This window comes from Mauremys mutica, chromosome 21, assembly GCF_020497125.1.
Source record: "Mauremys mutica isolate MM-2020 ecotype Southern chromosome 21, ASM2049712v1, whole genome shotgun sequence".
Taxonomy (NCBI): domain Eukaryota; kingdom Metazoa; phylum Chordata; order Testudines; family Geoemydidae; genus Mauremys; species Mauremys mutica.
This window is the reverse complement of record NC_059092.1, coordinates 1,695,342-1,718,029: the sequence shown is the minus strand read 5'-3', so window position 1 is coordinate 1,718,029 and position 22,688 is coordinate 1,695,342. Positions and strand designations below refer to the sequence as shown.

Genomic DNA, 22,688 nt, shown 5'->3' with positions numbered 1-22,688 from the left:
TGACTTGGCTGGCGGCAGTCTACCCGGGGAGGCATGGCCCATCCCGCGCTCCCTGGCAGGTTACCATGGTGATGATGGCGTCCCGGGTGCAAGGGTCGTCCGTTTTCTTCAGCACCGACTTGAGCAGCAGCGGGTACTTGGTGAGGCGCTGGTGCGGCTTCACCAGCATGTCGCTGAGCTTCAGGCGGTTGCACTGCTTGTGCTTCTCTGCCCACTGGAAGCAGAGACACGGGTGGGTTAGCGACTCGGGGGCGGCCTGGTCTCGCCACGACGCGTGCGCCTGGCTCCAGGCCTTACCGTCACGTAGAGCCGGAAGAGCTCGTTGTCCCGCAGCAGCGTGCGCATGTACTCCATGCAGCCCTCCTCCTCCATGCAGTACTGGATGTAGGGCTTGAAGAGGGAGCCAAACTGCAAGGCAAGCCAGAGGGCCAGTCAGAGCCCAGGGCGCCTCCCCGCCAGGCGCAGCCGTGGCAGAGCGAGCGGCACCTGGGGGGTCTCACCCACCATTTTGAATCCCTTTAGGAAGTCCACGGGGTCCAGCAGCGCCTTGGTCTTCCTGGCCTTCTCCAGGATGGGGGCCATGACGCCGCTCCACAGGGCCCGGTGCAGCTGGATAATCTCCTGGATGTTGCTGAACAGACGCTCGGCTTCCACCTGCAAGCACAGCAAGGGGTGCAGTGGGGCTCTGGTGATGCCCTGGCCGCCCAGCCCGGGCAGGGCACGCAGAGGCAGGGTTTGCCAGATAGTGGCGCTCGGATCCCCATGTCAGTACTGGGATCCCCTGCTCCTGGGCCTCTGTGACCCGGAGGGTAAGACAGCTGCTCAGAGCCGCACAGCCCGCATTGCCCTGCCAAGCGGAGCCGGGCTCGCTGCACGAGGCGCTGGGCACGCTGTTCCCACGCGCCCCACGGTGGGCGAGGCCAGGCTACAAGCGCAGCTCAAGGACTGTCCATTAGCTCGAGCAAAGCTGCTGGTTCAGGGTCCAGAGGGCCAATTCCTCCCATTAACGGGGTGTGGGGGGGGGGGTCCCTGTGTCTCTGCTGCAGCCCCAGGAGCCTCTCATCCTCGCCACATGACACTTTCCACCCTAGGGCTCCACCTCAGCCCCAGTCCGACAGCAGGGTGGGGCTGCCCATCATGGGGCAGGGCTGCCCGGGGAGCTCCTCCCAGCGCAGAGCCTGGGGGCCCTCACTGGCCCAGAGGGAGGGGCAGAGGCTGGGGCTGGCTAATGCCTGCGAGGACCCCACAGGCGATGATGGACTTGCTGCCCCCAGCCCCACGGGTAGCTGGGCCCTTACCTCACACAGCAGCCCTGACTCCTGCAGGTTCAGCAGGCAGCAGAGGAAGAGCTGCAAAGAGAGCAGAGAGCAGGCAGTGCAGAGCATGCACATCCGACCCTCCCTCCACGCACGCCCATGCCCCACCGGGCCGCCAGTCCCCCACGCTGGGGGCCGGAGGCTGCATGACGTGCAGGCCGTGACGGACACCAGTCAGACCCAGCCCAGCTCCGGGCTGTGGCTGCGAGCTGACAGCCGGGCACGGCTCAGACCCAGCCAGCCAGGGGCTCCAGATGCTGCACTGGTGAGCGCCGCGCCCTGGCTCAGCCCTCTGCCCCTGGAAGGGCACGTCACGGTCTCCCGGCCCCACACCCGTCGTGCCCCCGCAAGGGCCCGGCAAGAGCCTGGCTCTGCCCGCTCCCAGGGCCCCAGGGCGGGCAGGGCAGACTCACGTCTGTGATCACTTTCAGCTTCCGGATGTAGGTGGCTTCTGTGTGCAGCAGCTCCCAGACGGCCTCCTGCTGGTGGCACTGCCGGCGCGTCAGGGCCTGGCGAAGGGCAGAAGGGTCAGCGCCATGGGGCTGTGCACAGTGCGATGTTCCCACCGAGAGCAGGATGGACGGAGCGAGCCTCCGGCCTGCCATCGTCTCCCGCGCACGAGCCAGGCAGCCAGGATGTGAGGAGAGGACCCGTCTCATGGGCCCAGCGGAATCCCAGTCCCACAGGGCAACATCCCAGATGGGGGAGAGAGGCCAAGGCACTGAAATGTGTTTGGGGGAAGATCCAGCTCCCCCCTGCCTGGCCACCTAGGGGTGTACAGGAGCCGTGGGCCCCGGCCAGCAGCCCATGGGGGGATGGGGGGGGGGGGGTAACAGGAGCCGTGGGCCCCAGCCAGCAGCCCATGGGGGGGTAACAGGAGCCGTGGGCCCCGGCCAGCAGCCCATGGGTGGGGGTGGGGGTAACAGGAGCCGTGGGCCCCGGCCAGCAGCCCATGTGGGGGTGGGGGAGGGGTAACAGGAGCCGTGGGCCCCGGCCAGCAGCCCATGGGGGGATGGGGGGGGTAACAGGAGCCGTGGGCCCCGGCCAGCAGCCCATGGGGGGGTGGGGGCGGGGTAACAGGAGCCGTGGGCCCCGGACAGCAGCCCATGGGGGGATGGGGGGGGTAACAGGAGCCGTGGGCCCCGGCCAGCAGCCCATGGGGGGATGGGGGGGTAACAGGAGCCGTGGGCCCCGGCCAGCAGCCCATGGGGGGGTGGGGGTGGGGGTAACAGGAGCCATGGGCCCCGGCCAGCAGCCCATGGGGGGGTGGGGGTGGGGGTAACAGGAGCCGTGGGCCCCGGCCAGCAGCCCATGGGGGGGGTGGGGGGGGAACAGGAGCCGTGTGGCTGTGTGAGAGCTGCTCTGGGAAATCTCACCCCAGGACCCCAGCCCCCAGCTGGGATGTTCTGCACCAGCCAGAGCCCCCTCCCCACACACGCCCAGCAGTACCTCCGGGCCCTCGGTGATCTCCTGCCAGCTGTCTTCCAGGCACAGGCTGGTGTCATCCTCCTCTTCCTCCCAGGAGTCCTGGTCAAAGCGGAGCTGCGGGGGGAGCTTCGGGAGGCCGAAGATGCTGTAGCTGTGCAGCTTGCTCTCCAGCTGCTCCACCTTATCCATCTCCTAGCAGGGAGGAGCACAGTGGTGGGCGAGGGGGGTTCTTCCAATTGGAGGGTCCCTCTCCCATTGCTCAGGAGCTCACAGGATCTGTCCCCGCGAGGGGCTGCAGCGCCTGCCGCCAGCCTCCTGTACAGTGGAGCACAGCGCCCGCCGGGCCAGGCGGGAGAGGAGGCTAATGGGATGGGGCAGGCGGCTGAGGTGCGCTGCACAGGGGATTCCCGGCCTCCTGCCAGGACGCTGGGCAAGGAGCCCCAGGCCAGGCCTGAGTGACTCAGTGGGCTCCTGCGGGAGCCGGCCTCAATCCAGCCCAAAGGGCACGGGGAGCTGAGGCAGACGGGAGGTTGCCCCTCCCTCCCCAGCTCTGCCCCTGGCTCGGCTGCAGCCTGCTGTCTGCCTGCATCCAGCAGCAGCCGAGCGCTCAGAGCAGTTCCTGCTGGGCTCCGACCCCGCTGCTGTTCTGCTGAACTCTGTAGCAGCCAACAAACCCCACCCCACCCCCTTTCCAAACCCAGGCAGCTCCCGGCTCTGCATAGGTCTCCTTAGCTGGGCTGGGAGCAGACAAAGCATCCCGCCAAGTGGCTTGTCCAGGAGGTGCCTGCCGCCAGCTCTGGACACTGGCAAGGACACCTGGGGTTAGGCCCATTTCTGCCAACTTCAGCAACCTCTGACCTCCTGCTCCAAACTAACCCAGCACCCCAGCAAAGTGCATGGACACAGGCCAACACCTGCCAGAGGCTTGGAATGACACCGCTCCTCCCAGACACAGGAGTGGTCAGCGGCATCCCCTCAACAGCCCACGGCTCTGCCCTGCAGAACCTGGTGCCCAAGAACTCCTCCCTGAGCAAAGAACCCCACACGGCAGCCAGCAGAGCCCATGCGGGAGGCGCTGCTCCTAATCCCAGTCAACAGCAGAAATTTGGGAGCCCCTGGTAGGGTGACCAGACGTCCCGATTTTATCGGGACTGTCCCGATATTTGCTTGTTTGTCCCGCGTCCCGACCGATGTTCGGTCGGGACACTGGACAAACAAGCAATTTTGCCCTCCGCTCCGGTGCATAGACGGAGCCCGGAGGGGCTTTCACCCCCCACTTCCCCCGACCATCCCCCTCCTTCCCCCATTGCACCCCTCCCCAAATCCCTGCCCTGGACCCGCCCCAACCCTGCCCCTCACTGCTCCATTGGATCCCTCCCCAACTCCCCGCCCTGGCCCCGCCTCTTCCCCAAGCACGCAGCATTCCTCCTCCCTCCCAGGTTTGCACACGGGCCATGGCCGGGGCTGGGAGCGCAGCACGGAGGCTGCTCCAGCCCTGCAGGGCAGCGCGGAGCAGGCAGGGGGCAGAGACACGTGTGGGGCAGACACGCTCCTGCCAGGAGGGGCCGGGCCCGGCTGCCTGGTTCGCCCCCTGCCCGGGGGGGGTGTCCCTGAGTTTCCTGCAGCCGGAGCGGGGCTGCCCGGGGCGAGTGTCCCAGGCGGGGCAGAGTGGAGCAGCCTCTGCTGTGGGGCTGGTGCAATGAAGCCCGGGAGCAGCTGGGCCGGGAGCTGCAAGAGGGGTCCGGAGCGTGGCTCGGCTGCACAGCTCGGGGCCCGGGAGCGAGGGGATGGGGGAGCTGGGAGTATATTGGGGGTCAGAGCTGAGAGTTGGGTGGAGACGGGGCTGTGCCACTGCCGCCTGGTGGCGGGGGGCGCTCTGGCTTTTTTTTTTTTGCTCCGCCCCCGCGTCCCGATATTTCATGTTTGTCATCTGGTCACCCTAGCCCCTGGGAGCAGGGTGCCGAGCAGCTGACGTACCCGTCCGAAGGGGCCGGTGCTCGCGCCGGAGCCAAAGAAGCCACTGAAGCGACTGGCGGCTCTATTTTTCCACGTATCGATGCCGTTGCTGGGCAAGGAGCAGCTGAAGTGCTGCAGGGGGTCCTGGCCCGGGATGCTGGAATCACCCAGAAACTCGTTCATGTTCTTCCGCTTCCGCCCCGGGGCCTGGAATTCCAACCAGAGAGAGACACTGCAGGGGCTGCCGAGATCGGGGCGAATCACACAAACAGCCCCGGGCAGGGGCCAGGGCTGCCCCATCCGGCCCCCACCTGGGCTCTGCACGCCTCGGGGAGCCCGTAACCCTCCAGCCGCAGGTGAAGGAGGTGGGCGGCAGCTCAGCCTGCCAGGCAGAGGGCGCAGTGCACAAAGCCCCCAGGGCTGCCCCAATCCCTCCCCAACCCACAGCAGGGCCTTGCCAGTCTTGGAGCAGGACAGCTGCCGCGGGCTCCTGTGCCGTCCAGGCGCTGCCCGAGTGACACCCTGGCTGAGGGTGCCCAGAGCCCACCAGCCCCGAGACAGCCAGGCGCTCCTGCCAAGCAGGCTGACGTGGGAAGGGGGCTGCAGCTGCAGCCCAGTGCCCTGGGACACTGGCTACACGTGACCAGCGCCTGCAGGAACCCAGTCACCACCGGCCAGCCCGAGCCGACAGGCAGAGAAATGGGCCAGAGAAGAAAGCCAGCCCCAGAGCTCTGCTGCCACGAGGCGGTGGGAAAGGAACTGGCCCTCCAAGGCAGGCAGCGAGACCGCTCACAAAGCGGAGCAAGGGATGGGTGAGCAGATGGGCTCAGGTCTGCGCGGTCAGCCAGTGCGAAGCTCGGCCCTCCAAGCCCCTCACAGCTCCGAGACCCCTCGGACACGGAGCAAGCAGCCCCTCACCTTGCCTGGAGCAACCCTGCGCTCATCCCAAGGGTCTCGCATGCAGGACAAAAGCACCGGGCTCCTCCCAGAGCAGCAGCTGCAGCTCTGCAGGCCAGAGCGCCAGCGAGGGGCAGCCTGCCCAGGGAGCTCTGAATGCCCAGCCCCATGGCTCTGGCTGAGTGGGGAGAGGGGGAGGGCTGCTCTTGTGTCAACACTATGCAAAAAGCCGCCAGTCCTCAGGAGCCATTGCATTGCTGAGCAGGGAGTTCGCGATGCCCCGGCAATGAGACATTCCTCTGGCGCGGCAGCTTCTGGAAAGCCAGGGCCTGCAGCCATCTGCAGGCATAGGACAGAGGTGCTAGGAGACCCCCGTTTACCCCCCACCCCACTGCATTCTCAGCCTGCTTCTCAAAGCTGGAGCTAGCTCAGACCAGCCCTGAGCAATCATTAGCCAGGAAAGAGCTGCCAGGGCTTGTCTGTCTCAAGCAAGGCTCCATCCTGGCTATCAACTCCTAGAGATTATCCCCAAGGAAACTGCCTGGGGCCAGCCCAACATGCCAGGCAGCAGCCAGGCCCAGGAGTCTCAGCTGGCTCCCTTCCCCATGCTCAGCCTGGCTTTCCAGTGCCCCCAGCCGCAGGACCTGGCTACGCAGCAGGGCGAGCTCAGCTGGAAATCGGCCCCCAGCCCTACCCCTGAAAGCTCAGCTGGTTCCTCATCCTTCAGACAGCAGGGCCTTCCCGGGCGGCCACTCTGCCTCCTGCACAGAGCACACCCCATCTGCCCAGACAGACCTGGCCTCTTTCCCCTTGTCTGCTCCTGGTTCCCTCGCTCAGCAGCAGAGCAGGCAGGCGCCTACGCGCACACAGACGGGGGCCGTGGGGCACGTGTGCGTGCACTGAGGGCGCAGGTGTGGGGAAAGGTGTCTACACACACACCCCACTGGTGCTCAGGTGGGCTGTGTCCGTTCCATGCATTTGCTCACACACCGGCTGCTCCTGGCCAACATCTGAGGAGTCAAACACTCGTACAGGCCCTGGGCCATGTTTTCAGCAGCTCAACTCAGGCTGCCTGGGGCCCGAAGGTGCCTTGTGCCCGACGGCTGCACAGGGAGCTGTGGGTGCTCAGGAACCAGGCCCCGGGGGCTGGAGCTGGGCTCCAAACAGGCCCCCAAAGGTAGTGGGCACGTGGGGAAGGTGGCTCCAGATGGCTGGCTGGGTGAACACCCTGCTCTAGCCTGTCATCGTAGGCTCTCCTCACTGGCGAGGCAGCCAGCGCTGAGACTGGGCGCTGCACCCCACGCTCCCTGGGAAGGGGGGCACGGCCCCTCAGCAGCACTTGCAGAGCAGGGTTCTGGGCATGGCAGGGACTGGAGCCTGGCCTTGGCTTTCTGCTCAGCAAAGGAGCACTGGGACGCCGGCAGCGTGGTGCATGGGGGGCTGCTCTGCATTCCCCTAAAGCCCCAAGGCAGCCATGAGCTGAGCTCCCGGCATCTCTGACAGCTCGTCTGCCCCTCAGCGTGCACAGCAAACCACTGACTGGGGCACCAGACTCCCAGCTGCCTTCCCAGCCCGAGGGAGATACCCAGAGCTCGCACTCACTCCCCGGGCACGGCACAGCGGAGATGGCAGCGCTCTGGCAGGCTGCAGGCCAGGTGTCAGGCACAGCGCCAGGGGAGTGGTCAGACACGAAGCCCAGCTGGGCAGCCTCAGATCAACCCAGGGCACTTCAGGCGCCTCCTGGTCCCAGCCACCTCCCTTCCAGCAGCTGGACCCCCAACTAGACCTGCAGCTCCCCGAAGTGCACAAGCGTCTCTATCCTCCTCCGACTCTCCCTGCAAAGCCACCGTCCTCCCACCCCTCTGCTGGTTTCTTGCAGCGCCCAGCTGCCTGTAGTCCCTGCGGGGCCAGCCCTGGTATGTCTGATGCTGGGAGGCCACAGGGGTACGATCCAGCCAAACTTCTCCCCAAGCGGGAGTCAGTTCACTCCTGGGGCCAGGCTGCCCATCTGCAGTAACTGCACAAGCCCTGCTGTCTGCCCCTGCCACACTCCCATCTCCCCTCACTCAGACACAGGCCCAGCCGAGCCCTGGATCAGCCCCTCAATAAGCAGCAATTGTAAAAGCGGACCCAGGGCAGAGTTCTGCACACGGGCCAACCCCCGACTCGGGGGATTCAAACCATGGCCTGCCCTGCTATGCGCCACTGCAGCCAGCCCTGCGTGCACCTGGCCAATCCACGCCCAGCAAGGGGCATCGCTCAGCAGAGCCCTGCCGCTACTCCACAGCCATGCTCCTGCAGGCTCGCTGAGCGGCCAGGGGAGCCCGTCCCTGCCGGTTCCTACTGGGGGCAAAGACGACAGCTGGCTGCATTTCCTCCCCCTCCTGGGGCAGACATGCACACGCTGTCCTCAGCCGGCCCCATCACCACAACCCCGCTGGGGAGCTGAGGGGCCGCCCAACGTCACGGGGAGCCCGGGGCAGAGCCAGGAAGGATTGTTTGTTTTGCTAAGGCTGGCCCAGGTGCAGTACACACAGAGATCCTGCCCCAAAGACCTTACAGACTAAGTAACCCAGATGTGCTGAGTCCCACCCTCCCTCCTGGCAGGCCCTGAGCACAGGGCAGGGTTCCCGCTGCTTCTGCGTCTGGCTCTCTGCTGGGATCACTGCGGCCTGTACACTCTGCTGAAATCCAAGCAGATACCCAGAGCAGCAGCACCCTGCCCACCTGACGCCCCAGCCACTCACCTGGAAGCCCACGTCTATGGGGCACACGGACAGGACGGCCACGTCCCTCTCACTCCCAGAACACAGGTGGGGCCAGCTCTTCCCAACCATGAGCCGGCCAAAGGCCATGCTGATGCTCAGAGGCTTTTCCTTCATGCCAAGCGGAGTGAGGCGGGGGCAGCCCAGTCCACGCAGAGGGCCAGGCAGCACAGGAAATAATCCCCTCCGGGGACCAGGGCTCCCTCCTGAGCACTGAGGCAGAATGGGAGAGGCCCAGGGAGGCCCTGAAGGGCAAATGATCGAGCCACAGGTCCCCGGTGCGATTCTCACCAGCAGCCCAACCCCACGCAGAAAGCACCCACCCGCTCTGAGCATGAACTGCAGGGGCCGGGGCTGCCTCTGACAGCCACACCCTGTCAATCAGCCTGTGAGCCAGGTGAGGGACACCTGCCCTGGCAGGAGAAGCCTCTGCTGCAGGGAGAACAGCTGCCCAGTGAGCGAAGTGCAGGCCTGGGCCTGCAGTCGCAGCAGGCGGGGAGCTCTGTCCTGTCTTGCTCTAGAATGGCCCTGGGGCGGCCAGGCCGGGATGCCCCCGTGACCACAGCACTCCTGGCCTAGCAGCTTGTCAGGACTGGGAGAGCCACAGCTGGACAGCAGGCGGGGAGCAGCCCCCGCTGGAATTTCCCAGCCTTCGGGACACGCCGAGGCACCCTGTCCAGCCGGCCCCCACTGGCGGAAACCCCACAGTGCATACGAATGGCACCCACAGGAACTCAGATCCAAACCCCCACCCCCTCACTCAGGGAACAGGGAGGGCTGCTGCTTGCCGGTGCACAGGTCTGTCACTGGGGCAGCCAGCCCCTGGCCCCCAGCACTGGGGCAGCCTGCTCCCCTCTACCCAGTGCGCCACCCCCCGCTCAAGCACATTCCCTGCCAGAGATTGCTCTGCCTCCTGACCAAGATGTGACGAGGTGGGAATGTTTCCGCTGAATACTGTGTGGCTGCCTCGGTTTCCCCTATGCATTTCTTAAGTCTCTAGGTGGTGGGATAAAGGCCAGTGTGCATAAATCACTGACACTCTGTCTCCCTGGCAACAAATGGCCAGGCCCTTCCCCCCTGCAAGGGGATGCTAAAGGTGGGGGAGAACAAAAAGATCACGTGACCTCCTAGCCCAGGAAAGGAACTCAGCAGAGAGGAGGGGGTTTCAGTTTGGGAGCTGGCTGGGGACGAGGAGTGAGGGCAGACGTGGGGGTCTGTCTCACTGGGCCCCAGAATGGACCCAGCTGAGGGGTCCGGTTCTCTGTACCTACAAGCTCTGTTTTAGACCATGTTCCTGTCATCGAATAAACCTCTGTGTTACTGGCTGGCTGAGAGTCACGTCTGACTGCGTCTGACCCCACTCCCATCTCATCCGACTCCCCTGAGCCCTCCCAGACGCTCCCCCCTTGGAGGCTGTGCTGGGAAGACCCACTGACTGGCCTGGACTGTCGTGTACCACAGCACCACCACCACACGGTGCCGCACGGGCCCTGCCGACACGCTTGGGCCCCAGGCTAGCCAGGAGGCAGAGCCCAGCCCAGATGTGGGGGAGATGGAGCTGCAGCATCTTGGGGGATGTGGCCACAGACACACGCTTCCTCCTCGGCTTGGCAAACGCCAGCAGGCTGAGGGGGAAACCCCAGGCCTGGGTTAATGCCCCAGCTGAGCCGGGCTGGCTCCACACTGCCCAGTGCCCCAGCTCTTGCTGTTCCGCCCGCCCCACTCCCAGGCCTGCCCTCACCCTCGGGACTTGGGAACCACCACTGGCACTCACATGACCCCCTCAGCCGCTCCCCAGCAGCACCCCAGACACCGCAGAGGGAGCAGATGCAGGCGCCTGCCCCAGGCCCCGCAGCTCCTCTCAGCAGACCCTTCGCTCAGCAGCCTGGTTCCTCCTGAGACTGTACCTCTGGCAGTAGCTTGGGCACTTGCCTCTCTGGGCTGCAGGGAAAGGAAGCTGTTCCAGCCCAGCTCTACCCATATTCCCAGCAGAAGTGCCAAGCACCTCACACAAACCCAAACCCAAACCCATGGCTGTCGGCTGGAGAAATTATCCTGCCCCAGCAGGAATCTCTTGCACAGTGTTACTGCTGCATCCCAGCCCAGAGGCAGCCGCATTTCAGGGCTCAGTGGGCACAGATGCTGTAGAGGTCTGTTAATGACTGGAAAACAAGCCAATATTTCAGGAGGTGTCTGCACCCTGGAAACCATGAGCGGATCCACGAGAGCATCAGACAGCCTGAGCAGACAGGGCAGATCCACCTGAGCAGGTGTGAGCCAAGGTAAGTGGCGCCTGAGCAGCACACACCTAGAATTACAGCTGGGCGGGAGTTTTTCAACAAAAGTTTTTCACCAGAAAAAGCTGATTTTCCTGGATAGGGCTGGGTTTGATGAACTGACAATGTTTTGAAATTGCTGAAACATCCTGTTCCTGTTTTCAAAATGAAAAGTTCTGGTTTTCAGTTCAAACTGACGTCCCGTTTCGAAATGCAAGTTCATTCATAATTTATAAAGTGTTCAAAAAATGAAAAAGGTCGGAATCCTAGTAAACCGTTTCCACTGAGAGGAGCCACAGCCACGTTTCGCTCCCCGACATTCTCGCCATTCTAACGTTCCATCCCGATTCGCAAAGGGAACCTTTTCTGAAATCTCCAATTCTTCCAGGAGGGGAGAACCATTTCCTGCCCAGCTCCACCTGGAACCCTGGGGCTTTCCCTGTGCCCGGCAGAGCCAGCTCTCCCCAGGCCACATGCAGCCCTGCCGGCCAGGCAGGCGGGGGACAAATGCTGCTGATTGCTGGATGGAGGAGCTGTTTGTTGACTGAGATTCCCCTTATCAGGCAGAGGGATAAGCTGAAACCTTTGCTTGCCAAACAAACAATTGCCCATCAACAGCTCCATTTATTGTCTCTATCTTGATCTTATGGGTCCCTGATAGGGAGAGACATCCCTGAGACCCAGCCACAGTGCTCAAGGTTCAACAGAGAGGAGACAGCACCCCGGGGGCCGGGGGCGCGACAGAAGGCCCACCGCAATGACCTGCCGAGCACCCGCCTCTGCAAGCTGCGGGCTGGGCCACTCTGCTGTTTCACAGCAAGAACCCCACTGCTCTGCAGAGAAGCCACATTGTCCACAGAGGTGAGCACCACCTTCAGTGTCAGCTCCTAGAATTCATCTGCCCACCGCTCAGGACATCGGACAGATTTGTCTCAGCAAAATGTTTGGTATGGGGCCACCATAGTCACCTCCCCAGGTCCCAACAGCTCTGCTGAGCCCCCAGCCCAGCCGCCCGGGCGCCAGGCTGGCACTCCCTCCCAACTCACCAGGACGTCCATGCTCTCCCGGCGGAAGGGCGACTGGTCCAGTCTCTCCCCGGCGGGGGTGAAGAGGAAGGTGGAGGCGGAGCCTGAGGAGCGGATGATGGGCAGACTCAGCGATTTGAAGTCTTTCACGGCCTGCTCCACCTTGAGCTCATCGCCGGGTTTGGCTGTGAGGGAGCGCAGGGCAGGGGGTCAGCCGACGGGCACGACCCTCAGCACCCAAGCGATTGCTATGGGTAACGGCGCGACCCCCGTGGCTCCTGGCCCAAGGGCAGCACGGCTCACCCAGCGTCCATGGGACGTGCCAGACGCGCACATCCTGGGCACTCGGCTCTGCAGACTGCAATGGCTGCCCAGCCCCAGTGGATCCCCACCATGGCAGGGCGTGGCGGACACTCCTACCTCCCCAGGGCTGTCCCAGGTCCAGCATGCTCAGCCCGACCCAACCGCCCACGCCACCGACCGGCGCCCGCTGGGCACGGCTCGCCTCGCCCTCACTGCCACACAGCAGAGTGCACTCGAGGGGGGCTGCATCCTCTCCAGGTGCGGACGCTGCTGCCCTGCTCAGATGGTGACCCCTGCTGGACACTGCAGGAATAACACAGGGCCCTGCCTTCCTCCCCTGGCTCCCCCAGGGGATATGGAATGGGACATGCAGCTGGGAGCCACTTTGAGCGAGGCCTGGCCCCCTGCCCCAGGCGCAAACTCAGCCGCCCCCACCCTGCAGGCTGGAAAGGCTGCCCGCGCTGGCCCTAGGCAGCTCAGCACACTGACTCCTTCTCTCGCTCCCTGGGCAGAGGCTGGATGTGAACCACGCCAGCCCTGACCTGGGCTGAATGGGAACGTCCCAAACCCCATTCCCTATGCAGCTCGGGACGCCATGGACCTAGAGCCTAGAGGGCAGCAGCTGAACATCCCCCCAAGAGCCACTTCCTGAAGCACGTGGGCTCTGCGCTGGGGGCATCCCCGCTCCCGCCGAGCCAGGGGACACGCACCTTTCACTCTCAGGTAGTGTCCCCCGAAGCGGTACGCCTCAAAGCTGAGCGACAGAGGCGTGTTGGACTGATCCAGATAAATATCCACCTTCGCCAGCTCAATGCCTTTCCTCTCGAACACCGGCAGCAGCACCTCCCTGGGGGCGGAAAAAGAGACGTTGCCACAAGTTGCTCCCTGCCCCGGGGCGGGGCTCAGGGAAGAGGGTCCCGCGCCCACTCGGAACAGGAACGCTGGCCGGGCACACTGCGCTGGGCAGGAGCTCGGTGGGCAGCGCTGGGGACACGCACAGGGCTCCTGCTGCTGCCACCACTTGCCACCCTGCAGGCCTGGGAGCTCCACGACGCTCTCCCCAAAGCAACCTGCCTGCGAGCAGGCCTGTGCCAAACACGCTCAGCTGGTGGCTGGGGAGGGCACCGCTCTCAGCCTCGGCAGCTGGCGAGAGCCACCGACACCCTGCTCAGAACACATGGGAGGAGAAGCTGGCAGGGGACTCTGCAGGGTAACCCGTCACTGGTCCCGGGAGAGGGGCTGTGGAGATGGCTCTGAGAGGTGATGACCGTGGGGAGCAGAAGACTCGGCAGGCAGGGACTCGGGTGGGGAACGGAGCTGGTTTCTTCCCAGGCACCCCAGACAGGCACAGTGGGTGACCAGTCCCTGATGCAGCTCCAGGACACCCCTCAGCAAAGCACCACAATGGGCGGTGCCAGTCCTGGGGTCCCTCCAGAGCTTCAGTGCAGGGTGAGCCAGCAGGCCCTGGGCAGGGCACCTGTGCACTCACTAGTCAGCAGCACCCGCCTGAGCCCAGGGAAGCCAGGGCAAGGGGCCGAAGCGTGCAGGGAGCTTCGGGGAGGCAGGGAGCCCTGGGCAGTGACCAGCTCCTGCATCAGGGTTAGAGTCCACAGCTGCCCATGCCGGGAGCCCGGGTCTGTGCACGGCACCTGGAGTCACACCCCAGGAGCAGTCCCAGGGTCCCAGCCAGTGTCTAGCTAGGTGGCCACGACTCACCCCAGGGATTTCTTCTTCATGGCCGGGACGATCTCTGTTTCTATGTCCACGTTCAAATCGAACTTCAGGGTGAAACACTCTTTACTGGGATCCTGCGGGGAGGGGGCAGGAGTTAGCCCAGCCCTTGCCCAAGCACCATGGACCCAGAGCCAGCCCTACATCCTGCAGGGTTGGTGCCCCCGACTTCCACCTGCCTGACCATCAACCCTCCCTGGCCCCCTCCTAAGCCCCGGCCTGTCTCTTGCACAGCGGTGCCAGAGCTGGCTGGGGAATCCACCCCGGTGGGGGGTCCTGCTCGCCCGCACCCTGCAGATGGCACCGTTGGCAGAGGCCCTGCTACGCAGTGAGAGCCGGGGGATGGATTCCTCGCCAGAATTGGGGATGGGGGCCTGTCGCTGGTGGGGTCCCCCACGCTCTGGCCTCTGTGAGGAGCTGGGACAGACAGACTGCAGCGGGCAGGCTAGGCTCCCCTGCTGCCCTTCAAGCCAGAGCTGCTGAGCGCCGCACCTCACGGCATCCCAAACGAGGCCCCCCAGGCCCAGCACAGGACACTTGCTCCAAGGCTCTGGTTCCATGCCCAGAGCCAGCTGCCAGGGCCTGTGAGTCACAAGGCAAGAGACAACGCTGGGCTCCTTACATCCGTGTGTCTGCGCCGGGCTTTCTTCTTGGGGAGCTTCAGCGCCGAGCTCTTCTTGTCCCTGCACGGCACAAACATTCGGTCACAGGGATCGCCTGGCACGCAGAGCCTGGGGCTGGCACGAGCCATGGCGGTGAGAGAGCCCCATGCCCCACCACACACCGGGACCTGGGTGCTGAGTGACCCCCTGCACAGAGCAAGGCAGCGCTCTGCAGTGGTTCGTTCAGTCCTTCAGACAAGCCCCCGGCCCTGGGAATGCATCAGCGCATCCAGAACATACTCTGCAGCCTCAGACCTTGTGTCTTGATTGTTAAGTGCAGCTGCCCCCTGGGCCCCAGCGTCCCGCTGCCCCCTGGGCCCTGCCATCCCGCTGCCCCCTGGGCCCCGCCATCCCACTGCCCCCTGGGCCCCAGCGTCCCGCTGCCCCCTGGGCCCTGCCATCCCGCTGCCCCCTGGGCCCCGCCATCCCACTGCCCCCTGGGCCCCAGCGTCCCACTGCCCCCTGGGCCCTGCCATCCTACTGCCCCCTGGGCCCCGCTGCCCCCTGGGCCCTGCCATCCCGCTGCCCCCTGGGCCCCAGCGTCCCGCTGCCCCCTGGGCCCTGCCATCCCGCTGCCCCCTGGGCCCCGCTGCCCCCTGGGCCCTGCCATCCCGCTGCCCCCTGGGCCCCGCTGCCCCCTGGGCCCTGCCATCCCGCTGCCCCCTGGGCCCTGCCATCCTACTGCCCCCTGGGCCCTGCCATCCTACTGCCCCCTGGGCCCTGCTGCCCCCTGGGCCCTGCCATCCTACTGCCCCCTGGGCCCTGCCATCCCGCTGCCCCCTGGGCCCCAGCGTCCCACTGCCCCCTGGGCCCTGCCGTCCCGCTGCCCCCTGGGCCCTGCTGCCCCCTGGGCCCTGCCATCCTGCTGCCCCCTGGGCCCCGCTGCCCCTGGGACCCATCTTGTCTGCTGCCAAGGAGATGGAAGCACCTCCCCTAGCCCGTCACATGAACATACTCACCCTTTCCCATCCACTAGCCCTTCGTCCTCCTCCTCCACGTCGGAGGCAGGGCTGGTGCGTGGGGGGCATGACCGCGTGGATACGTTCCGGGCCAGAATGGAACCTGCAACCAGGAAAGACGGAGGAGTCACCCAGGAGACCGAGCCCCGTCAGGCCCTGGGCACAGGTCGAGGCTCAGCACCCCTGCCCAGCAGCTCTAGGGCCAGGAGACTGGGGCCTTTGCAGCTGCACGGGGAAGGCTCTCCTGCTGCTTCCGGGGGCAGCAAACCCCTCTGCCAACAGGGCCATCAGTGCTCCCTCTGCTGACAGGCCACGCCATCCACGAGGATCCGTTCCCCTGCCTGCCTGGGGCTCTGCTAGCGAGAAGTCCTGCTGAGGGGCATTTGGCCTGGTGGGGCTCCAGAGGGGAGGATTTGGGGATCCTGAGCCCTTGGGAACAGGCCCCCGGGATGAGAACAGGGCAAATCCCCGCAGCGGGGAGGAGGAGCCCAAGGGACGAGGCCCGCTGAGGAGGGAGCACCATTGCTGGCAGTGCCCTGCGGGGGAGGAGGGTTATGTTCACCAGGCCCCGGCCCCCATCGCACCCAGGGCTCCCAGCTCTCACCTTGGGGGGGCAGGTCGAAGCGGATGTGCCCGTCGAAGTGCATGGTGCCGTGTAACTTGCGGTCACAGGCCTCACACAGGTTCAAGGGATTGTTGTGGTTCAGCTGCTGGCACTCGGCGTGGTGACATACCTGCGAGAGGAGAGAGGCCATTGGACAGAGCCCTGACCCGCTACCCAGGAGCCAGCGGGCCGGAGGTGCAGGGTGAGCCAGAGACCAGGCTGCCTGCTGGTTACACTGGGGTCCCTTCACTGCTCCCTGCGGTAAAGGGAGCTCTGTGCCAGCAGATCCAGCCACTGGCAGGCAGAGAGCCAGACACCTCCCCGGCATACCCCCATGCCACCCCCTTACGGGCCCCAGGCCATGACCAGAATGCCACTGTGCTCCAGCTGCTCCCCCATGCCCGGGGGGCAGGGCCGCCAGGCACAGCCCAGACGTGGTTCTAAGCCACAGAAATGGTGCTGAGACAAAGCGGTGCAGCTCCTGGGCCTGGCAATGAGAGTGGGGCCCAAAGGCCCCTCTGACAGGCACCTACCCTCACTCCCAAGGGAAGGAGAATCACTTGCCCGAGTGGAGCAGGGTGGCAGGCCTGGGGCCAGCCAGCCCTGGTGACGAGGAGCCACACCTGGGAGAGGTCAGGTGATTTCCCTGCAAAGCTGGGCAGGAAGCTGCAGCGAAGGGGGAGTGTGCAGGGAGCAAGCCAGCGCTGGCTGAGTCTCCTGGGAGGTAGGACAGACGCCAGCCAGGCAGGGCCTGGGAGTGGCCTGCCAAAGCAGGAAGGGCCCCGAGAGACACCTTGTTTGGGGTGGGCTGTTGGACAGACTTGGTTCTGGGATTTGGAGTTAGGTTTGGGGTTTATTTTATATTAATCAACCCAGCCCCTAAGAATGGGTATTTTTTACCACAAAAGCCTGGGAGAAGTTTTATTTGAGGAGTCCAAGGGGGAAACTGAGGCCGGCTGCCTGTAGTATGGCCCCAGGGACGCTCAGGAGGCCCATTTACACCAAGCTACAGGAGCTTTCTGGGCATCCACAGTTAGTGATCTCAGCTCTGTCTGCCCCTGCAGCCTACACTCACACGAAGCCTCCCCCAAGGTCAGTTCAGGTCGGGCTGGGCCAGGCCAGGCCAGGCACCGGCAGCCAGCCTGGGAGATCAGGGCACAGGCCAGCAGGGACCACAGGCAAAGGGAACTTTTCTCTCCCGCGCAGTCAGCTCTCCCGAGCCGTCAGAAACTGCCTGGCCATACGGCACCAAGCAAAGGCCCTGTGGTCCCTGGGACGGCCCCAGGGCTCTGAGCCTGAGGCAGGGAGACAGACAGAGGAGCAGGGCATGGGCTGTCCCTCTGCAGAGGCTACTGCCTCCTGTAGCCACTGGGCTAGGCAGCGACGGTGCTTGGTTCCTGCTCTCGCTCAGTGCTAGAGGGTGAGACCAAGGAGCCATCCCCATGGCCGTGTCCCTGCTTGGAGACACTCCCGGGGAGGAGACGTGTGATCAGAGGATGGGACTCGAGAGGCAGACGGACCCTTGCTGGGAAAGGACGTGCTGGCCCACCGCACTCCTGTACTACCCATCTCACCTCTCAGCACAGACCCCAGGCTCCCTCCCTGCCTCCACCCCACCATACTCACGGCCATGGCTCCCAGCGGCTGGGCCAGGCACCCCCCGCGCTGCCGGCCGGACTAAGCCCTAGATCGCCAGCCTAGCTTTCCTGGGCCGATAGCTATTGTATCCCAAACGCCCGGCATGCAGAAGCAGCGGCCGGCTCGCTCTGGAAGCTGCCTTGTGTTTGAAATATCGGTGTCCCCATAGCAGGATTAAGGAAACAAGTGTCTGCAGCGAAACAATGCTTGCGAGCAGATCCATTTCCTCCGATTGTGCGCTGGGCCTGAGCCTCCTTTGGGCCACTACACGTCACAGCGAGAGGGGTTATTTTTAAACACACAGCTGAGGCCTTGTCACGGAGTCCCCGGGCGATGCTCTGGACCTGCTCCCTACAAAGCCAGTCGGGACTCTGGTGAAATCTCCTCTCTGTGAGCAGCCTGTCTTCAGGGCAAGAAGCTCACATGGCTTCCACCTTCCTGGGTCTGACCTTTGGAGCATTCAGCATCCTCTGCCCCTCCGTGCGCTTCCCACAGCGAGTCCGCCCAGGCGGGGTCCTGGGGAAACCACAGGGTCCTGCACCCCCACTTCGCAGTCAGACGTGACTCTCAGCCAGCCAGTAAAACAGAGGCTTATTCGATGACAGGAACAGGGTCTAAAACAGAGCTTGTAGGTACAGAGAACAGGACCCCTCGGCCGGGTCCATCCTGGGGGGGCAGCGAGCCAGACACCCCCGTCTGCCCTCATTCCTCGTCCCCAGCCAGCTCCACACTGACTCCCCCTCCAGCCCCTCCTCCTCTGGGCTTTGTTCCTTTCCCGGGCCAGGAGGTCACCTGATTCCTTTGTTCTCACACACCTTTAGCATCCCCTTGCAGGGAGGAAGGGCCCCGGCCATTAGTTGCCAGGGAGACAGAGTGTCGGCCATTTATGCACACTGGCCTTTATCCCACCACCTAGAGACTTAAGAAATGCATAGGGGAAACTGAGGCACCCCTATAGTATTCAGAGGAAACATTAAGAACATTCCCACTTCGTCACACAGGCATTTCATGCCAGGGCATCCCACAGTGGAGCGAGGCGCAGCGAAGGGCTCAGGCCTGCATGCTGGGCGACGGGCTCCCTCTTCCTGCTAGCAGGTGCATTAACAGCTTCAGTGGCTGCAGCCAAGGGGGGCCATTAGCACAAAACTCACCATCTGCAGCTAAGGTCAGGCAGTCCGCGCAATCCCTGTTCAGCCCAGACAGCAGCGACAGGCGTAGGACATGGCTGGCGACCCCCCAAGCACCTCCAGCCCCGGGCACTGCCAGAGAGAGCGGTGTAGAGAGGCAGGCTGCAAGGGGCTGTGCAGAACATGGGCTGGGGAACCCAGCAGCACCCTGTGCCCATGGAGTTAACCCCTGGCATGCTGGTATATTCCAGAGAGCTGCTCAGAAGAGAATCTGGTGGAGGGAGAGACTGGGCCGGGGACCTGCATTGCAACAGGGCCAGGGGTCACCCTCTGGGCTGGGTTCCAGGTCTGAGACATGCAGCTAGTGCTTAATTTGTGCCAGGGCTTGGCAGGGCTAAGCCCCAGCACCCCCAGGCTTGCTGCATTCGTTATGAGCCCTGGCACCTCTCTGATTACAAATTAAGCACTGCCTGCAGCTATGGTCAGTACTGCGCCCCCAGCAGAGGGACCCCTCCCCGTGTAGGGCTGATCTGAGCCCCTGCAGCCCAGTTACCCGCACAGCAAGGAGGTCCCCGTCTCAACCAGCGTGCTCCCCTCCCCGACCCCGAGCTCGTCGGGGACAGGCCTTGGGAGTGCCACCAGCTTTCATTTCACCAGAATTCACCAGACAGCTGCAGGATTTTCACCATCCTTCACTACAACATGCAGATTTGACATCTGGGGAGAGGAGTCAGGCAGTCAGAGGTGGAGTCTGCCTAAGTTCATGGCCACTCGGGACGTTTTTGGCCTCAGAGCCGTTCATGCCGGGGCTCCCGGCATGAGAGCTGGAGAAGGTGTCTACCCCAGCGTGGTGACACATGGTGATACACGGAGGGAAGCAGGCCCAGGCAGGGGCCAGACAGAGGACACGCATGGTCCTTGGGAACACGCAGGCTTGCAGGAATGCTCAGTCCCCCCTTCCTGAGGCAGGACTCCCCAGGGAGAAGCAGAGGGGGCCTCTGGGTCTATGCAGTGAGGAAGGGGAAGACTCCACCCCACACTCCTCCAGCCCCTCCCCCACTTCCTGCCCTCCTTCCCATCCCCATCCTCCCGCTGACATCAGGGATGAGGAGCTTTCACTTTCCCATCCGGGGGAACGAATCCAGAGGCTGGGGCATCCTGCCCGCGCCCTTCTGCGGCACAACAGCGTGCCTGGGGCATCCCCTAGGGCTAGGCTTCCTGGACCATCTGGGGGGGTGTGACTCAGGGCTGGCCAGTCCAGAGAGCGCTGCCCCCTGCTCTCCGCTGGGAGCTGCCCTCCTAAGGGCCAAGCTGGGCCATGCCAGGAGCCTTCCTCAGGGCCGTGCTGAGCGGGGCCAGGCCGGGACCCATCTTCCCCAGGCTGGGCACGGAGCCGCATGGAGCTGGGCCAAGCCAGGACCCATCTCCCCCAGGCTGGGTGGGAGGGTGGAGCCATATCGAGCAGAGCCGGGCTGAGAGCTGTCTCCCCAGGCTGGGCTGGAGGGGAGCGGTGCTGAGCTGGTCTGGGTTATGATTCAACTCCCTGAAGTCTCTTCCTCCAGCATTAACGTCTGTTCCCACACGTTCTCCTTTCCAGGCTCTTCCAAAGCCAGAACCTTTCCCGGGCCCATCCGGTGGCAGACAGCCCTTGCTGAGTGGGGCTGGGGCCTGCACTCCCACACGGCTCCGATCTGCTCCCATGCCCTGAATGCCAGCTCCCCTGCTCCCCACCCCCCGGCAGCGCACCAGGGTGCTGCTCGGTTCTGGGGAGGGTTTCCCGAGCTGTGCAGTCACAGAGGAGAGAGCACTAGGCTGTCCTCGGAGGTCAGCACAGGCAGCTCCCTGCAGTGCACTCAGTCTCACCGGGGTCAAACCCAGGGCCCTGCATTCACTGCACTCCAGTGACGATGGGCTCACAGCAAAGGGACACGGGCCCGGGATCCGCACCAATGATGGGCTCAGAGGGGCCCGTGACCACCCCATGATGCCACAACGCCCACCGCTGCAGGGTGCAGATCCACCCTGAGAGGTGCTGCCACCTCCAGAGAGCAACAGGTCTAAGGAGGGAGGTGGAGGGGGGTGCAGAGCTCTGCCCTGCACCCACTGAGCCACAGGCTGATCCAGGGTGAGTGGTCCCACAGCACACGGGCCTGGTTCCTGACGCCACACTGGGGCTCTGGGGTGGGGCATGTCTCCCCTCTCAGAGGCACGCAGCACAGCAGGATCTCTGAACACAGCTCGTCTAGCCCCTCCCAGCCACCACCGTGCAGGAGCTCCCCGCCTTGGCAGCTCACATGACTGGTGAGAGATTATCCGAGCAGCTCTGCACATCTCCTGGGACAAGCCAGTCAGATGGCCCCTGCAAGCACACCTGCGCTGCCGGCTCCCATGCACAGCACCACCTGCACAGGGACTGGGAGCGCCTCTCCACGATAACTCCAGCGGCCACAGGCACCCAAACGGGTGTCTGCCTTGCTCCCAGATGCACCCACAGCCTGAAGTCAATGGCCCCAGAGTCAGACTGCGAGTCATTTAAACCTCAGCCCTGGTAGTTACAGATAAAAAGACCAAGCTACACACTGTGGGGACCGACTCTGAGCCGTGGGCAGGTCTCCGATGCTAAAGCCAGAGAAAAGCAGCATCAGAGAAAGAGATTACAGACCAGGTTCAACACAAGTACATATTCCAGCTGAGTCCACCAGAAAGCCACACAGCTCAGTGTAAACGTGTGCATCTAGAACAAAGGATGCAAGGCCAGACTTACAGCAGGGGGGACTCCATCCTGGGAAGCAGAGACTCTGAAAAGACTGGGGAGGAGGGATAATCAACTGAACATGAGCTCCCAGTGTGATGCTGTGGCCAAAAGAGCTAACGTGATCCTGGGATGCAGAAACGGGAATCTCAAGTGGGAGCAGAGAGGTTATTTTACCTCTGTACTTGGCACTGGTGCGACACTGCTGGAATAGTGAGTCCAGCTCTGGGACCCACAATTCAAGAAGGATGTTGATAAACTGGAGAGGGGTCAGAGAAAAACCCCAAGACTGATTAGAGGATTACACAACCTGTCTGGTAGTGAGAGACTCAAGGAGCTCCAGCTATATCGCTTAACAAAGAGGGGGCTAAGGGGTGACTTTGATCACAGTCTGTACGTATCTACCGTGGGGAACAGAAATTTGATAACGGGCTCTTCAGTCGAGCAGAGAAGCTCTAACCCAGTCCAAAGGCTGGAAGTTGAAACTAGACACATTCAGACTGGAAATAAGATGTAATTTTTTTACCAGTGAGAGCAATTAACCAGTGGAACAGCTGACCAAGGGCCATGGTGGATTCCCCATTACTGGCCATTTTTAACTCAAGACGGGATGTTTTTCTAAATGATCTGCTCTAGGAATTGCACTGGGGCAGGTCTCTGGCCGGTGCTATCCAGGAGGTCAGACTGGAGAGTCACAGTGGTCCCTTCTGGCCTTGGAACCTGTGACATCTCAGAAGCATCGGCGCCCCGAGTTAGCCTCCTGTGCCACAAACGCAGCTCCCAGCCGGAGGTGCTGCATGCAAAACACCCCTCTGGGATGGTCTGTACACGGTGTTTGCAGCAATCTGGGGGAGGAAACTGTTAAATTGATGCCAAAGCTGTGTGTAGACCAGGCCTTATTGGTCCCTAGGAGACAGGCTGGAAAGGAAGTAAGCTAGGCCAGCCTAGTCAGTCAACGGCATGCAATACAGAGCTTAGGTGCAAACAGAGCTCCCACTCCGGGTCCCTACATATTCAAAGCAATAAAGGTTTGGCACCTCCTCCTTACTGAACTGTTCTGTGCTTATGCTGAAACTTTGCAAATAAAGAGCCCAGGACTTGTCTCAGGAGCTGTCTGGTGCGGGGCTGGGTTGTGAGCACATCAGCACAATGGAACCCACAAGCACAGAGGCCCAGCTGGGCTGCTGATCCGGTACTTTTCCCTGGTGGCTGCATTTTATACTTCAGAATGTAACATTTCATTCATTAA

At 63.5% G+C, this 22,688-nt stretch overlaps 1 protein-coding gene across 11 annotated transcripts in view; it reads right to left on the bottom strand.

Moving 5' to 3' along the window:
- Positions 1-22,688, bottom strand: part of PLEKHG5 (pleckstrin homology and RhoGEF domain containing G5) — a 102,585-nt gene that overhangs the window by 5,027 nt on the left and 74,870 nt on the right. For 10 of the 11 annotated variants that reach the window (XM_044996268.1, XM_044996276.1, XM_044996274.1 and 7 more), the window contains 13 exons: positions 15,923-16,052; positions 15,319-15,421; positions 14,320-14,380; positions 13,683-13,774; positions 12,677-12,813; positions 11,685-11,848; positions 4,722-4,907; positions 2,766-2,936; positions 1,730-1,825; positions 1,299-1,349; positions 505-654; positions 298-408; positions 65-214 (listed from right to left, as the gene is read on the bottom strand). In XM_044996268.1, the coding sequence (XP_044852203.1) occupies positions 65-214; positions 298-408; positions 505-654; positions 1,299-1,349; positions 1,730-1,825; positions 2,766-2,936; positions 4,722-4,907; positions 11,685-11,848; positions 12,677-12,813; positions 13,683-13,774; positions 14,320-14,380; positions 15,319-15,421; positions 15,923-16,052 (1,602 nt within the window). The remainder of the gene's footprint in view (positions 1-64; positions 215-297; positions 409-504; positions 655-1,298; positions 1,350-1,729; positions 1,826-2,765; positions 2,937-4,721; positions 4,908-11,684; positions 11,849-12,676; positions 12,814-13,682; positions 13,775-14,319; positions 14,381-15,318; positions 15,422-15,922; positions 16,053-22,688) is intronic. The other variant, XM_044996269.1, reaches the window with a different exon arrangement.